At 39.0% G+C, this 15,288-nt stretch overlaps 1 protein-coding gene across 2 annotated transcripts in view; it reads right to left on the bottom strand.

Annotated features, from left to right (window-relative positions):
• Positions 1-7,042: 7,042 nt before the first annotated feature.
• LOC142352196 (uncharacterized) overlaps positions 7,043-15,288 on the bottom strand; it is a 67,162-nt gene continuing 58,916 nt past the window's right edge. The window contains exons 2-3 of one of the 2 annotated variants that reach the window (XM_075404612.1): positions 7,937-11,054; positions 7,043-7,087 (exon numbers count right to left, since the gene is read on the bottom strand). In XM_075404612.1, the coding sequence (XP_075260727.1) occupies positions 7,083-7,087; positions 7,937-11,021 (3,090 nt within the window). In that variant the 5' untranslated portion in view covers positions 11,022-11,054 and the 3' untranslated portion in view covers positions 7,043-7,082. Of the gene's footprint in view, positions 7,088-7,855; positions 11,055-15,288 lie in introns of those variants that run through there. The other variant, XM_075404611.1, reaches the window with a different exon arrangement.

The following is a 15,288-nucleotide window of genomic DNA, read 5'->3' as shown; positions in this document are numbered from 1 at the left end:
ATCGCTATGCAGCAGTGAGAAAAGAACGCTTATGTTATGGATGTCTGGGGGAAAGGGCAAAGATTGTAAAGTCCACCCGTGTGGTATAAATAAATGTACCAAAAAGCACAACAGACTGCTACACTCAGAAAACCAAATAGACGATGGTAGTCACGTAGTTAATGTAAGCGCAGCAACAATCAACCAGAGTAACCAAGTTACTAGTTTTCTTCAAATCGTTCCGGTATCAGTTCAGAGCGGTGGTAACAGGTTGACTACCTACGCTTTCCTCGATAGTGGGTCAACAGTATCATTCATCGATCAAAGTGTCAAGGATCAACTACAAGCCAAAGGCACGGACGTTACCTTGAACATAGCTGGCATAAATGGGACACAAGATTTGAGGACAGAGAAGGTTCCTATCACAATAAAGGGACTACATTCAAAGGTGCATTCGATTGAAGCGTTTGCACACCCATCAATCTCGTTGGGAAACACGACATATGATTACAAGGAACTGAAGAACAACTTCAGACACCTGAAAGTTCTCACTAACAGAACATTCAATCTGATGGACGTAGGCATCATACTTGGACAAGATGCCTACGAAATTCAACGTCCAGTGGACTATAAGATTGGAACACGAAGTGAGCCTTTCGCCGTCTTAACAGAATTAGGATGGGTAGTCAGTGGTCCCATGACAGGCAAGAAAAGTCAAAATGTTTGTCATTTTGCCTTCACAGAAGATGTGAAAGTGGCAGAAAATATCCAATCATGGTGGAACATAGAAACTTATGCTTCCAAAATAAATGTTGTAAGTCAATCAAAGAAAGAGCAACAAGCTCAGCAGTTTCTAGAGAGCACAACAAAGTTTACAAGCGAGCGGTACGAAGTGGGCATGCTCTGGAATGAACCAGAACCCAATCTTCCAAACAATTACAGCTCAGCCCTTGGTCGGCTCTACTCACTGGAACGAATATTCCAACGAGACCCAAAGTTAAAAGAATTGTATCAACAGTCAATTGATACAGATGTTGAAAAGGGATTTGTGAAGATCCTTGGTAAATCGGAAGTCAAAGGCACTTTCGGAAAGGAATGGTATTTGCCATACCATCCAGTACTAAACCCTAACAAACCGGGTAAAGTTCGCCGTGTTTGCAACGCTGCAGCAATATACAAGGATATATGCCTAAATGACAAGTTGTTAGCCGGACCCGATCTACTACACGGATTGATTGGAACAATATTCAGATTTCGTGAAGGACCAATAGCCCTAACCGCAGATATTGAATCAATGTTTCTGCAAGTGCAAGTTCCTGAACGGGATAAAAGCTGCTTGAGATTCCTGTGGCGACCAACAGTGAACGAACCTGTGCAAATTTACGAGTATCAACGTCATGTTTTCGGAGCAAAGAGTTCACCAACATGTGCCAACTACGCTCTGAAGCGAGTAGCCATCGATAACGAGGACGAGTTCCCAATTGCAGCAAAAACAATCCAAAACAACTTCTACATGGACGATTTCATCAAGTCAGTCGAAACACCTGAGGAAGCAATCGAGGTTTTTGAACAACTGCAACCTCTTCTCTCAAAACATGGATTTGAACTGAAGAAGTGGATCACCAACAGCGACACGGTAACCAACGCAATCCCAGTGGACTTGAGATCAATCAGCAACCAAAAGCAGGTTGAAATAGAACCCAGCAAGGAAGGTTCATCCGTGCTTGAGCTTCAGTTGACGATTATCGATGATAATCTACAGGTTTGTAGAGGTACAAGCAAAGAAGTTGAGAACCCAATCACCCAAAGGAAGATCTTATCTCTAGTTTCTTCAGTGTTTGATCCTCTTGGACTGTTTGCACCATTCAGCGTCCATATGAGACGACTCCTGAAGAGCATCTGGACCAAAATTGGACAACATTGGGACAACTTAGTAGCACCCAACGAAGAAAAAGGGTTTCTGAAGTGGAAAGCGCGGCTTCCAGAAGTAGTGGAAACCAGCATTGATAGAAGATACTTCAGCACAGCCAAGGACAAATGGGAGCTTCATGTGTTTGCCGACGCATCTGAAGACACAATGTGCGCAGTGGCATACCTACGTTCAAAGCCCAAAGATTACTCAGCAGACTTAGCATTTGTATTTGGAAAGTGCAGAGTCGCACCGATGCGACACCTTTTCATACCACGCTTGGAACTACAAGCAGCAGTGATGGCGGTGAGACTTAAAGAACAGATAGTGAAAGAACACGAAACGAAGATTCACAGTTTTGGTCAGACTCCACTACTGTTCTGCAATGGACTCATAGCTCCCACCGTAAGCAACAGGTGTTTGTTGAACAGAGTGCAACAGAGTGCTGAGATTTTGGACACAACTAATGTTTCACAGTGGAATCATGTGAGTGGTATTAACAATCCAGCTGATATCGGGACACGAGCCATCAATGTTGACGAACTTAAGAGAAGCGAATGGCTCACTGGGCCGGCCTGGTTGAAGCAACGAGAGAACGAATGGCCTGAACAGGTGGCTTTAACATCTGCTTCAGACGAACAAAACGACGAAATGGTCTTCTCAGCAAAGGTTGAAGAGAAGAAGCCGATTATTCAGTGGGAACGATTTAGCAATTTCAATCGACTAGTAAATACAATGGCATACGTGCAGCGCGTATTTAAAAAACAGAAACCGGCAACAAAAACACTAAGTGTTGAAGAAAGAGAGGGTGCTCAAGCAAGCATGTTCAGGCTACTGCAGCAAGAACAGTTTGCTGAAGAGATGAAATCTCTCAAGGCTGAAAAGGAAATTCTAAAAAACAGCAAAATCCTCCAGTTTTCACCATTCATAGACCAGCAAGGACTTATTCGTGCTCAAGGCAGAATAGGTAAAAGTCAATTGAGCTTCGGAACGAAGCATCCAATACTGTTACATTGGAAGCACCATGTAGTTGAATTATTCTTGCGAAAAGAACATAAGAATAGTCACCACGAAGGTACTGAACATGTCAGAAACATAGTTCAGCAGAAATTCTGGATCCTAGGCATACGAAATGCTTTGAGATCGATCAAAAACAAATGCATTAGATGTCGAAAGGGAAGAGCCCAAACAAAGACACCAGTAATGGCAGATCTACCTGAAGAACGATTAGTCGCATCAACAGTGTTCTCGAATGTGGGCGTAGACTATTTCGGACCATTCACAGTAAAGATTGGTCGAAGAAACCGAAAGCGTTGGTGCTGTCTATTCACATGCCTTACTGTACGAGCGGTACACATAGAGATTGTATCAAAACTAGACACTGATTGTTGTCTGAATGCAATTATGCGATTCATTGCTCGAAGAGGCAAACCGGTCAAAATGATTAGCGATAACGGGACAAACTTCATTCGAGCCGAAAAAGAACTGGCTGAGTTTATAGCAGCATGGAACAAGGTGCGAATTGAAGAACATCTGATTCAACAAGGAATCAGATGGAAGTTCAACCCACCTGCAGCACCACACTTTAGAGGAGTGTGGGAAAGACTGGTTAGGAGTTGCAAGAAGGCAATGTATGCAGTGCTGGGCAATCGATCAGTCACGGACGGAAGATGTTCTGTCAAACACGATGTGTCTTGTTGAACAGACGCTGAATGCTAGACCGCTGACACAGGTCAGTTCTTATGCTACCGATTTAGAAGCTATTACTCCGAACCATTTCCTACATGGCAACAAGAACCTTTGTTTACCGTATCTATCAGGTGCAGAGCAATTTGTTGATCATAGAAAGCTCTTCCGACAAACAGAAGCTTATGCGGACCTCATCTGGGATAGATTCCGTAAAGAGTACTTGCCAACGTTGAACAGTCGAAAGAAATGGCAGACCACAACGGACAGAAGCCTTCAGCAAGGTGATCTTGTGTGGTTAGTGGAAGACAGTGACAAACGTGGATAATACGATCTGGGTCGAATAATCGAAACCTTTGAAGTTTCCGACGGAATGATTCGATCAGCGAAAATCCGAACGAAAGATGGATAATACAAGAGACCAGTAGTGAAGCCCGCTCCAGTGCTATGAATGGACGAAGATGTTTTCACGAAGGAAAACAGGGCCGGCGATGTTGGAGCTGAGCTCGCTAAGCTTGCGTAGGACGAAAACTATAACTGTATCCTATTTTTATCCGGATTATCCATCCCCCTAGCGAGGAAATTGTGCATAGCAAATCAGAAACAGCCGCGTATGCCACGTCAGCAGAAAAATTGTTAACAAACTGAACAAAAATAAGAACTCATAACAACTCCAATTGTCTTGTCAGCCTAGCAACTCGAGCTAGCACATAAACTCAGCAATAAAATTGTTGAAATACTATAGTCCTGAGCAGTATATTTGTTACTGCGTCTTGCTAAAACCAAACCCTTGAGCAGTATATTTGTTAAAATCAAACTGTGTCTTGATAACAAAAATTTGTCTTGAGCAATATTATATCAAATATTGTGTCTTGTATCGAAAACGTCTCGAGCAGTGAATTCAATTTTCTGTGTCCTGATTTCCAGTCTTCAACTCGTGAGTACTCTGCGAAAATCGCAACACACACACACACCTAGGATTAAGTTAGAAACCAATTTTCATCACACTTCTTAGGCATATATTTTTGCCTTAGATTTGTTTCATCAAAACGATTGGACTGGTAAACATAAGAGATCCCGTATTGTGTGATCTGTGGACCCAGTTCAATTGAGAGAAAATCCTAAACTAAGTAAGTCAAATTAGTTAATGCAACGGTAAGTACAGCAGAGCGGATATACACTTACAAAAGCAAACTGCATCAACGAAGTATCCGGACAGATTTTGTAACCACTCAGAACGAACTGGGCGGTGTAAAACTTTCTTTGTGAAACACAACGCGAGCAGCCGTTACATACTTTCTGATGAGTGAGTGAACATGCATAGTTCGGATTGATGCAGGAACAAAAACTTCAACTTGTGAATAAAATTTTTCTTCAATTTTGAAATCAATTTTTTCAATTGCGTTGGAATTCTTAAGTAATTGCAATAAGCACTATCTTTTATGAGTATAAATGAGAGAATAGGGTATTGAGTTCAAGCGGAATAGAAAAAAAATCATTAAGTTATAAGAACTCAGATTTGACCTTTTGGAAAGAATTATCTTAAGAGACAAGTCAAATTTAATTGGTGGGCATAGAAGTTTCTTATGAGTTTTCTCATGAAATTTCTTAATTGAATTGTCTTGCAGTTTTTGCCATCAATAATTTCAATTAGGTTGCAAATTCGAAGTTTGCGCAATAAAAACTCTTATATTGAAGAGCATAATCTCACGAAAGTTTCGTGTGCTCATTTTGCAGCCCAAGAAATGTATTGAATCAAGACTGATTTTAAATTTTACTATTGGACATGGCTAGCTGAAGTATTAGGAAAAAAATAATAAAATTAGGATAGAAGTAAGAAAATGTAAGGAAAGAAATAGGCATCGCAGAGCAAAGAGATGACTTTCTTCTAAGCATTTAATTTATTTATCACAACCCGTTTTCATTAGTTATTCCACTCTCATCGACATCAGGCTCATCCTTTTAACTTCTTCAGTGCGTCCGCAATTGTTCAAAACACTCACCCATCAGTCACTCTAGATAAGTCAGTACCTGTCAGTGTAGATGAATATTGCTGACCTTTAACGGGACCTTTTACCTCTCAGGGTTCGTTTAGCAGGTCTCAACTGCTCTTCTGTTCGCCTTGACTTTAAAGCAATTGGATAGACAGCCAAGTTCTCACCAATCTATGAGTGTTTTATATCAAGAGTCTCAAGTTTTCTACTTATGCAAACCTCTTTCATCAATTTTTGCCATATCTAGAGTTACCTCTGTACTTCTTTGAATAAGATTCACGTAAACAAACTTTTTCTGTTTCGTCTTTTCTCCTTTCCGTTGCGCCTAACCCGGTGCGATTGTTGCATCAATTTTGCCTTCTAAATTTCCTTTGCACTCCGTCGTCAAAAGCGCTAAATTGCTGTCGGCTCCTGTTAAGAGGTCCTGATACCTGGGCGTTAAAGATTCACCGTTTAGTCAGTTATAAGAGAGCACGGAATTTCTTCAGCGTCTTCTCTTTGCCGACAAAAAAGTACCGGCAACCTTGTTCTCTGGCTGCTTCAGTTCTGATTAGGCCCCTCTGATCAGTTTAAAGCACGCTGCACAAGAGTTAAGCATGCCTCAAATAACAAAAATAGACGTAATCTATAGCAAAATTTGAACAAAAAGGCAGACACCATACACTAGATGAGGTATGAGTACCTGCCGAGAAATCAACGCATTTGTTATTAGGTCATTGATGGAGAAGTTTGACGAAAGCGCAAATAGTTTAAAAAAAACGGTATGAAATGCAATCTGAGATCCAGGTTGCGCATTACTAAGGTGCAACAAAGTTGTGGTAAAACATATGGTAGAAGTTCAAAAACTTTTGACAGAGCATGTAAATAGATATAAAACGGGGTATTTCAACTAGCACTCCATATACACACGCATCACGATGCCGTATTATCAACTCAATTGATTATCTAAGAGTTCATCATTGAATTTCAAACTGTTTGGTGTAGCCCTGTGAGAAATTTAGAGTCATTTAGAGAGTGAGGTATCTAATAATGATCGGAAAAAATGTCAGCTTAAAACTTATAGCCATTTAGGTACTCTCAGTTATTTAATGAAATGATGACACGCAAATAAAAGCCGCAAACGAGCAGTGAAAAAAGCCGCGAAAATATCATCAAAATGGCATTTATGCGGTTTACTGCATGCAAAAAAAATGTAAAACAAAAAAAGAGTCAGACGTCGAAACAAACAGAAACACAGCAGGACAACACAATTCAATTTATTTTCATCGGCTCGAAAAAATAAACCATGAAACTACTAGAAATGAACTTGAAAAACCAACTGCAATAAACGATGAAAACTCGAAAAACAGTACAAGGAAACTAAATTGACGGGTACAGAACACAACAACTACCAAGAATGCGAATTATGCTTCGAATACTGTTCTTAAAAATTTGAGCAAAACATTGCACATCATAAAACCACTTCCATTTTCGCTCCACTTCCAGTTTCGTCGTGACGCAAATCACCACTCCAATTAGACTGCAAAAGATGTCAACATGTGAAAATTGTCAAAAAGTGTGTAAAAAAGGCAGCGCAGCGCACCATTATTATTCAAATTCTTTTAATAGTAAGGAAAACCAAGAATACCGCAACGCAGTTACGCTCAGCGGAGAATGGGATATTATTTTATTCTGGGAAATGGGATATTTAAAACGAAATTTTTGTAGCCATTAGTCGAAAATCCTTTACTAATGTTTTATGGAAAATAGGCAAACAGCAATTAAAACACTTAAAAGAGAGAGGTACTTGAGAATCCACTCGATGCTGCAAAGTTGTCAAGTGTCCCTGACAATCGTCTTTACATTCAAAAGAGGTTAAAAATACATGCAAAATCTATCATTGTTTTCAATCTTTTGCATCTCTTTTACTGTACTCCGTGCCATCGCAGCCAATAATTTTGGATTTTAAGAAAAGTAAAAAAGGAAAAAATCTTTCAAATACTTATGAACGGCTTTGTAATTAATTTAAAACTACTTGTTGCAAAAAACATACGAAAAATGTAATAAACCACATCTTGAAAACGATCAGAACTCAAAAACTATGTTCAGATTTTGATAATTTTTAAAGCTTTTCCTCAACTTTTTTTCTATTACATTACATTACCCAGCGGATATTGCAGTACTCCCTTTAAGTGTTTCAATTGGTATTTGCCTAATTTCCACAAAACCTTAGTTCGGAATTTTCGCCTAATGGCTACAAAAATTCCTTTCGCCTGATCGAGTTTTTGCCTAATATCCTACGCTCCACGCTCAGCTTATAACTATGAAATATTTATAGTCAAAAATATGATGAATGGGTTAGTTCTAGAAATATAAAAATATTACATACCTGGTTTAACCATGTCAATCAAATGCCTGTTTATCGATGCTCCCGTAATCGTCATTCCTATGATCTTAGAGTGTTCGATTATTTGAGCATTAATTCTCGAATCAACTTCTGATTTGGCCTCGCAACATTCTTTAAACTTTTGCAGAGCCTCTGAAACTTTCATCCTCGTACCTTCACCTTCTACAGTTTCTTCATCCTCTTTTTCGAGTGATGCGAGTATCGCGGACTGAATTGCAATTAGCCGAACCCTTAAAGGCATTTCGGCCAGTTTCTCGCGCGTGCTAAGAAGGTTTTTGGGCGATTTTTCACAGAGGTCGGCTGCGAAACTCTGCAAACACAATGCTGCAGGATATTGGGAATTATTTTGGGAGGAATCAAGCCTGACAGCTGCTTTGGAAAGCTCTTGGAAGTCTTTATAACCAAAAGATTTAGAATCGGCCAAGACTTTGAACCGATCCATTTCAAGGTCAAGGTCATCTTGATCATCGTCAACATCGTCAGCATTTGAAGCTGGTGCTATCTGGTTACCAGCCAGATTTTGGTCAGGGTTCAGGACAAACTCTTCTTGAACTTCTTTAATAAATTTCTCACTCGGAAGCCAAAGTTTTATGGCTTTTTCCAGAATTTCCAAAACGTCGTCAAGAACCGGAGAAACTCCAGACCCTAGAGAAAGAATGCTGTTCAAGTTATCCTGTTCTACACCAAGATAGCCACAATCAAGTATTGCGTTCTTAATTGCATCTGAAATTTGGTTGGGTGAGATATTTCCACCTTTGCTGCAATTCAGAGTTTGAAGTTTCATATCTTTAGAATACTGAATAGGCTTCGTTATCATTAAGTTCCAAATTTGATCATGAGTCAAATATTTCGCGGCGAAATCCAACGGCATCATTTTAATTTTCTGGCTGTGAAACCTCAAAACGTCGCAAAATTCCCGCTTAGCCTCGTCGAGTCGCATGTTGAGGTCATATTTTTCCTGTTTCATAGCTGACGGAACTTTTCCCGAATCATATGCCTGCTTTCGCATATTTTTCAAATTGGCCGTTTCCAGTTCCGGGGCGTCGCTCCGGCCTCCGATTCTGCAAATCTGACTTGAGTCTAAAAACTTCAGCACTCGTTTTAAAAACTCATCTAAAGCGTGGTTTTTGTATGTCAGTAACAAAACTGGTCCGCTAAGTTGGGGGTTCAAGCTCATCAGTACTTCCACGAATTTAGTGCCCAGGTATGTTTTCCCACATCCGGGAGGTCCTTGAATAATGGAAACTTCATTTTCGAATATATTTATCAGCGCTTTCCGTTGACTGTCATCCAAACCCTCACAATTTTTGGATTTAAGAATTAATAGCAGCGACGCTAAGTTACAATTACTTCCCAAACCAGGGAAAAGAATATCTCCGTTGGCAGTATTTTTCCCATTTTCAAGGTATTTAGGAGCGTTTGGACGTCTTAGTGACACTAACTGTTCTTTGAAGGCCAAATTATCAACCTCCATATTCTGCAAATTCGACAAAACTGGTTCGTGAGCTTTGAAATAAGTAGGGCTCTCGACTAAGTTCAAATGACCGCTAGCACAATCTAACTCTCGCAATAAATGCTCAATCGCTACATCGTTCGTGGCTGTAGACAATTCCAGAGCAAACCCGAAATTTCTGGGTTGGGCATTGCTAGCATTATTACTGGGTTGCGGGTCTTTCTCCCGCATAAAAACAGTCGCCCAAACGGCATCTTCAAAAGATCCCGAGGCGGACAGACAAACCAAATTTCCGTATTGAAGGTCGCCCGATTTGACCTTTTGACCTCGTCTCAAGGTCGAAGTGTCAAGTGACATCACCAAAACCACTCCAGCCTCGCTTAGAACCACACCTTTGAAATGAATATTCTTGTATACGTTCATGTCTCGGAAGTCCAACTTGTTATCAAGTAGGTTCCGAATTCCAGTTTTCAAAGCCGCGAAGCAATTTTCTCTCAAGAGTCTGAAATAAGTGTCTAAATAATGAGAAACTGAGTTGTAAGATTCATTGACTAAAACTGATTGTAAACGTCTATCATCGTTATCTATTTTCCCGAAAATTTCCTCAGAAACTGGGACATTCGGAAGTTGATCCCATTCGAGAAGCCGAAAATCGGATCTGTCGATTGCGGACCCTCTGAAGTAGTTCTTGAAACACTTGATCCAATGAACATCAGAAAGATTAAACGCCACTTTTTCCAAAACGGGAATCAAATTAATCGACTTTTCCGATTGTAACTCAGTCACGTTTTCAAAGAACTGTTTCAACTCTGTCCAAACAGTTGATGACGCCAAATTTTCCGGAAGAAAATTTGGTTCTAGAAAGCCTGAATCAATTATTGTTAAGTAAAATGCTCGCACGTGAAATTTCGACATTTTTGAAAATCCAGCAACTTTATTCGCCAACTGAAGTTTTAACAGAAATAAACTAGCGCTTTCTGTGCTTTGCAAGTTGTTACTGTAGTAAAACATCCATATTGGTGTGGCTTTCAAATACGAAACAACTTTTTCGACATCATTCGCGCTTGATTTCGAACCCGAATCAAAAGTCAAGTTATCGGAGACTGAACTGAAAAATGATAACAATTCTTGATCGGTTCTTGAATTCTGCAATTCTATCATTTCAGCTTTGGTAGCTTCTGGTTTTTGTTTGTTTTGATAGCCAAGCCTGACTTCAACCAAATCCGAATCTTTGATATAATTTTGGAACGGCACCAGTAAAGTTTTCCTTATAAAGACATCTTTATTTTGGGCGTATCCTTGTGGGAGGCTAGTAATTGGCTTCCCAAAAAAGTGGTTCTCAAAGACAGCGCAAATTGAAACTGTAACGCACTCCGGAGCTGAGTTAAACCTTCTGGAATTGTTTGCGTTTTTGGATCCATTTCGGTTATTTTTGTTTTGGTTTTCGTTTCTTCGAAATCTGGACGCGGACCGATGCGGGTTGTTCTGATTTGAGTTATGATGACGGGATCTGCTTTGGGCTTGGGCATTTTGAGCCGAAGGAGGTCTGGAACGAGTTCCTGGCGGGGGTCGTTGTCCGATTCCGGAGGGAGGCCTTGACTGGCGAGATGCCATTGAGTTTCAAACTGAGCAGCCACACAAATATACCTAACAAACAAAAACTATGTTAAAAAACAGCCGATGAAATCGCGAACTAAAAAAATGACGAATCTAGAAATTTACAGGAGTCTCTTTAAGTTGTAATACTGAAGTTATTAACTTCAAAAAAAAATTTGTGTCTTCGACAAAAGGGTAAAAGCGCAATAGAAATAAAACAGACATTTTTTAAATACTACTCATCATTATCATTGTGGATTATCAACAAAATTGAGAAAAAGCAAACATAACTCTAAAATTTTTTATAGTTTTATTGTCCCTAGCAGTAACTAGTAACAGCAGCTTATAAATTGAAAGACCATATTAATAATCGATTCAAGGCAAAGTTGGAGGAACAAATAACAATGAAAACTGTTAGAATATATACGCTGCAAACACGCTCTCATCAAATTTACGGAATACCTTAGAAATAATTGTGATAAAAATCAAAACACTCAAGCATGTTTCGTTGATTTGAAAAAAGCTTTCGATACTCTGAATCACGAGGTATTGCTCATAAAACTTGACAGATTGGGATTTCGTGGCATTTTTCACAACCTACTCAAAGACTAATTGACGAACAGAATCCAAATAGTACAAAATGGTAAAAACAGATAGTCAGAATTGAACTTGACATGTGGCGTCCCACAGGGCTCAGTCTTAGGGCCTTTGCTTTTTCTTCTGTATATAAATGACTTAACAGAAGTTATACGTGAGAGTGAGACTGTGCTATTTGCAGATGACACCACTATTTACACCTCTGGTCCGCTAAACTCGAATCAGAAACAACTTTCAGATGACATCGAAAGGGCAAACGAATGGTTTTCGGAAAACGCATTAACTGTTGACAACAGCAAATGTTATACGATGATTTTTGGAAAAAAAGGTATCGCACACTACAACGCACTGGGTGGTTCTCCTTCGCAGAAATTAGTCGGAAAGTATTGTGTCACGCCCCTATTTCGTTCCTTATAGTTACGTGATGATTTTCCCTTAAATATCCATAAATAAGTGCTATAAATTAGTTCATATTCAGTTAGTTTCAAGGCCATTTATAGCCAGTATTTCCATCTAGGCCTGTAACCCCTAATTTGTTTATGTTTATGAAAAACAACCGCAGATTGACAGTTTTACTAGCAAACACTTCAAGTGCCTAAAAGCCTCAATATTTACTTTTTGAGTTTCTTTATGATAAATTCACATAATCAGTAAATAACTTCATGAGAGATTATGTACTTGGTGAAGTAATTATTCTGATAAAGTAGGTGCTAATACGGAATTCTATATGTACTGAACAAACACCAAGAGACGTACAAAAGCCGGAAATTGCCCAACTTGTAAATCAGTAAATATTTGCGAAGGACCAATACAACTGAAGGCACAGTCCTGCGGAACCCACTATCAGCAGAACACCGGAGAACCAGCCTGACAATCAGTTGCCTATCATCTTATAAAAACGTGATAAAACTTGAGAAACTTCTTGTTAAAATTATTAAACAATTCTTGCTAAAAATAATTAAAGATTGAACTGGAAATTCTCTTGAAAACCTCCAAGTTTGATAAACTTAGTTACAGAAGAAATAGCAACTAACTTAACACTAAAATGCAAGGCAAACTAGTGGATATATCACGCATCTGAACCGCTCAATAAAAGGCTATTACTAGCTAAATTTATTCAAATTATATCCGCTAAAAATCGCACTGTGAAACACCAAAATAAGTCCTTGTAAAATGCCAATTATTCAAGTTAACTACTTCTAATATAAACCTCAATAACACCACGAGGAACACTAGTAAAATTCAGTGCGTAACATGGTGACAGGAGTTATTAACTGTTTTCCAGTTTAACGAACCGAAACTCTGATTAATTCTTTGATAAATTCGATATTTTCTTTCTTTTTTTCGACATTTTCTTCTTTTGCTTTTTCTTCATTACCTTAAGAGCCTCCAATCATCCAGACCAGCATCCAGAACTTCCTTTCCGAGCAAGACGATAATGCAGAAAGCAGTAAAAAAAGGAAAGAATGAGTGGAAACTGTGTTTGTGTCTTTGTGGACTAAGTGTAACAACAATTCAAAAGTGTTTGAGTGGACAATAACTGGAACAAACTCAACCACAGCCGCCACAACGGACAAAAACAACACAGGGTATTTGCAAACGAGGATATTGTAAATGAATTTGTAAAATTAATTTTGGTGCTTTATTTATGTCAATTTATAAAGAACAAATTCTCCCCGCTATTAATACTTGTCGCTCTTCCCCCAATTTTGTTGAACATATTGAAGGAAACCACATTAATTATACCCAAAACAACAGTAAAACGCAAGCTTAGATAGTAACCGCTTTTTCTCCTTCATTTTATAAGTCTATCGTTATTTATGTGCTAGATAAAGATGACAAACGTGTTGCAATTTATTGGACAGCAAAAAGTTTAAATCAGAAATCTCGTAAATTTGGACTTATCCGTCACAAACGTCAATCTGATAAAGAAATTAACCTTGATAACATCATCACTGATTCTCAGATAACATCAGAATAATAAATTACTGAAACCATAACTTAATTATCAACTAAAAAAGAGGGCAAAACAAAAGTTTAAACAAAAATAAAAAACAATTATATTTTATTTCCCCGCCCACCTCCGGAGGTTAATGAATCAAACAGTGACTTCGGTCATTATGCTGTTGCCTATTTGAGTGCAGTTTCCACAAGGCCTGTGCGGTCGTGGTCCCCACGAATTTTCCTAAACTAAGAGGCACTCTTTAGAGGTGAGACTTCGGCGGCCCATACGGCTTCAACGATATAAGTCTGACGATTCGACCGGAGCTTTAGGAATAGGTTTATAAGAAGCCCATTTTTATTATTTTCTGAACGAATAGTTTCAGTAGTTTCTTTTCTGATATTCTTGTGCTACTCACTTAACTGTTTTCATCTCTTAAAACCCCTTAATCTCTCCATTAAGTTAAGTTAAGTGTGCTATTTAATACTTTAGAACGAAAGTAAGACTGATAGAACGAAAAGTATATAATCTAAACGGGTAAAAAGCAAAATGGCACACGCGCAGATCAATATCACGCCTTTTTCTGGATCAGAAACGGACAATTTCAGCAATCGCAAACGCGCAACAAGCGAATTTTCTGCAATTACATTTAAAAGGAGACGCTTTACGATACTTCTTAACCCTACCAGAGGCTACTAGACTAGTCTTCGAAGACAGTATAACAGCTCTAAGAAATAGATTCACGCTGGATGACTTGAGAGAGATCAGAATTATAAAGTTAGAGAATCAAAAGTTTAATCCAAAAACAGACACTGTTAAAAATTTCTTAGTAAAGTTAAGAACTGAAGCCAATAAAGCATATCCAGCACCTGAAATAATAGTAGCGCCAGCAGGAGTAGGCGACCCAGAAGCTCGTAGATTCGAAAGAGAGACAGCAGCAAGAGATTCTGCCCTTCAGATGTCAGAAAATCGAAACTGGCTTAAGCCTAAGCTCTTAGAAAGGCCAGAAACAGATACAATAGATCAGTTATGCACCTTAGCTAGCCAACAAATTGCAATTAGGGAGATGTGCAACAGAGAAGAGTACTTCGACGACGGTTTTAATGAAATAACTGAAACAAATACTGATAAAATGTTAAAAGCAATAACTACTATTTCAAAAAATCAGAAAGAACTTGAGCAGAAACTTGAGCAGAGATCAGCACCTAAAAATGAGCCATCAGAACAAGGCCCAGTAAACATATTCACAGCACATTACCCTCAACAAGTCTACAGACAAAGTTATAGACAAAATTTCCGGCCCCAATATCAGAATTATCGACCAAATTACCGTCAATATCAGCCCAATTATCGTCAGTTTCAGCAAAACTATCGGCCCCAGCAACAGTATGCCCCTCGTGCTAAAAATTACTGAGAGTTTAGACCACAATTTAATGCCCCTAGACCGATTCATTATAACGAACAGCCACAAACTCGTAATTATTGGACCGAACCTTCAGACAGTTCCCCATTTGTTCATCCAGCTTATGTTAATAGACCAGTTTACCGGTTCCCAACAAAAAATACCCCTCAAAACCTTCTTAGACAGGGTATAGTTTACGATAGTCCAGCACAAGACCGATATGGTATGCAAAAAGCAAAAGAATTTAGTCGTGCTGGTGCACTCCAAAGCAGAAATATGAGAGGTAGTAATTTCCCATTTAATCAACAAAAAAACTAATAAAGCCACCCAACTTTAAAAAACAA

This window comes from Convolutriloba macropyga, chromosome 13 (assembly GCF_964194025.1).
Source record: "Convolutriloba macropyga chromosome 13, txConMacr16.3, whole genome shotgun sequence".
Classification (NCBI taxonomy): Eukaryota; Metazoa; Xenacoelomorpha; order Acoela; family Convolutidae; genus Convolutriloba; species Convolutriloba macropyga.
The sequence above is the reverse complement of the archived record's forward strand: the minus strand, read 5'-3'. Positions and strand labels throughout refer to the sequence as shown.